The 2,325-nt window shown below is 36.7% G+C and overlaps 1 protein-coding gene across 1 annotated transcript in view; it reads right to left on the minus strand.

Annotated features, from left to right (window-relative positions):
* Positions 1-543: 543 nt before the first annotated feature.
* The window catches only part of LOC107713955 (uncharacterized protein C18orf63-like), a 14,098-nt gene continuing 12,316 nt past the window's right edge, over positions 544-2,325 (minus strand). The window contains 2 exon segments of the mRNA XM_016519626.1: positions 544-549; positions 689-766. Of these exon segments, the coding sequence (XP_016375112.1) occupies positions 544-549; positions 689-766 (84 nt within the window).

Below are 2,325 nucleotides of genomic sequence, written 5' to 3' on the forward strand. Positions count from 1 at the left end.
GCGAGGTTGTGGTTAGAACGCTTGGTTGAGTGCATCAGACGAGACGATGAAGAAGTTCATCAAAGCCGGAACTAATCGAGCCGTTTGTGCCAGGCTGGGGAGAAAGGTATTTTAATAATGTAAATTATGTGAAAAATCATGCGTTTTTCGAACCACCAAGCATGAGAGCATGTTCTAGTACACCCCCACAACAAAATCAAGACTTTGTAAAAGAGCATAATAGGACCCCTTTAAACAGTAGTATATCTGTGTGTAAACCATAACCTGAACCAGCCATGGCATCATTACGTATCACACAAATTAAAGATCTGATATGGGTTTATATATGGCTGCACCTGTTAGTAGCCTCCATCATAAAGAAAAAATATGAGCTCATCTTCTCTCTTAATGACATTCAATCAAGACCATGAACACATGCCAGACTTGTAATGGGTTTCATTTATAAGATGCGTGCCAATGAGCAGTCACACTGCTGGCCTCTGGACTATAGCAGACTGTTCTGCCCTGCAAAAGTGAAACATGGCAACGACGCCAACACTCCAACTACAGCTGTGAAGTTTTTGAGTTAAAGATAACACCATGTTCTTATGAAGACTATTTCTATGGTACATTTTATAGATGTGCAATGGTCAAAAAATATATAAAAAATACATAGAAAAACAGACTGTAAGTAATATACCGAAAGTACCTGATTGCTCGTTGCATATACTTCCACATCCTGCACACTCTGTTTGAGCCTCTTTCGTTTTGACTCAAACGTGTCTCCCTGAAAGATGTCGAGACAGGATCCATTAGAAACATTACACCAGATTTAATCATTCATGAAGTTTCATCAATTATTTTCAGGAAACTGCACCGATTAATTTGCCTAGTCTTGCTAAATCAGTGCCCCACTATCCCATGAGAAATATTGCAATCTGCAAACTAAATTTTTTACATTTTCCAAGTGATAAAATGTAAGTGGTGCTTGCCTGTGCAAAACGTACCATGCATTTGCTAAGAGCTCTGTTTTTGTAAGTTTAACTGCTTAGAAATTAGGGCCCTATGATTTCTGCGATGCAAAAAACGCGGACAGAATCAAGGAATCTGGTCATAAAAAAGGAATTTACTGTATAACGTCAAAGTGTCTGTGAATATTAAAATGCAAAAAGACTATTTGATTGTTCGATTAAATATAAGAAAACTGTCTTTGGACAGTTAGAGCAGCAGAAAGATGGAATTTAATACCTGTTTATATTAGAGAGTGTACAACATTTAGTATTTTTAAAACTACGCTTAATGTATGGCTTAAGGAAAGCCAAATATGTGATCACTGACCTGATTTTTTCAATTTTATGGAGTGTGATGTGATTGTATGTATTGTATTGTTTGGGACGGAATATTGTAATTTTGTAACAACTTCCTGCCCAGGGACTGCAGATGCAAATTAGCTTTAAAGCTAACTCTGGCACAACACTTGTGTTGTGCATTGTCCCTGTTAAATAAATGAACTAAACTATTTAAATATGAAGTCTGCATGTTCTGCATGTCTCTGTGCTAATAAGAACCACAGTTTTGTCTGGTACACTCATAAGCAAGCATATTTTTTTAAATCATTTCTTTTTAAGGAATAACCACACAATTTTTCCTCCATGTTTTAACTGTAAACCTCTGTTGTGCAGCACTTTGTTTGCTAAAAAAATAAAAGGAATTGCTTAATTTTATTTTTTTTAAATATAATGTTTTATGTCTTCATTTGATTACCACCATTTTGGTAATAAATAGATAAATCACCGAATTCGGGAAAACATAATGGAATTGGAGAAAAGATAAAACATGTTTCATTGGGCATCTCAAAATATAATTTTTGTTAAACTTTTAATAAACTTTCACAGGTTCGCACTTACGTATAATCGGATTGAGCAAATAGTAAGCATATTTGGCGTGCTGTCCTGAGGGAGGGTTCTGAGCCCGGAATATAGTCCGAAACCCGAGAACTCCCCCAGTCCCTAGTATGGAATGAGAATAATTTAAGAGTGAGGAGTTGGGGTGGAGGAGGAATGCTGGAAAACTGTCATGGGACAGAGTGGAGTTGGCTGTATTAGGGTTAGGGCATACGTATCGTGCTAGTTAAGATGATTAACTAAATGAGCTCCACCTGTGCTGAACTGGTTGATTATCTGATCATGCTCCTCCCGAACCTTGTTAATAAAACATCATGCAATTGTTAAATGTGACCCTGGACCACAAAACCAGTCATAAGGGTCAATTTTTTTTTTTAGGAGAGGACAATATTTGGCTGAGATACAACTATATGAAAATCTGGAATCTGAGGGTGCAAAAAAA

Source organism: Sinocyclocheilus rhinocerous, unplaced genomic scaffold, assembly GCF_001515625.1.
Source record: "Sinocyclocheilus rhinocerous isolate Xijiao unplaced genomic scaffold, SAMN03320098_v1.1 scaffold642, whole genome shotgun sequence".
Taxonomy (NCBI): Eukaryota; Metazoa; Chordata; class Actinopteri; order Cypriniformes; family Cyprinidae; genus Sinocyclocheilus; species Sinocyclocheilus rhinocerous.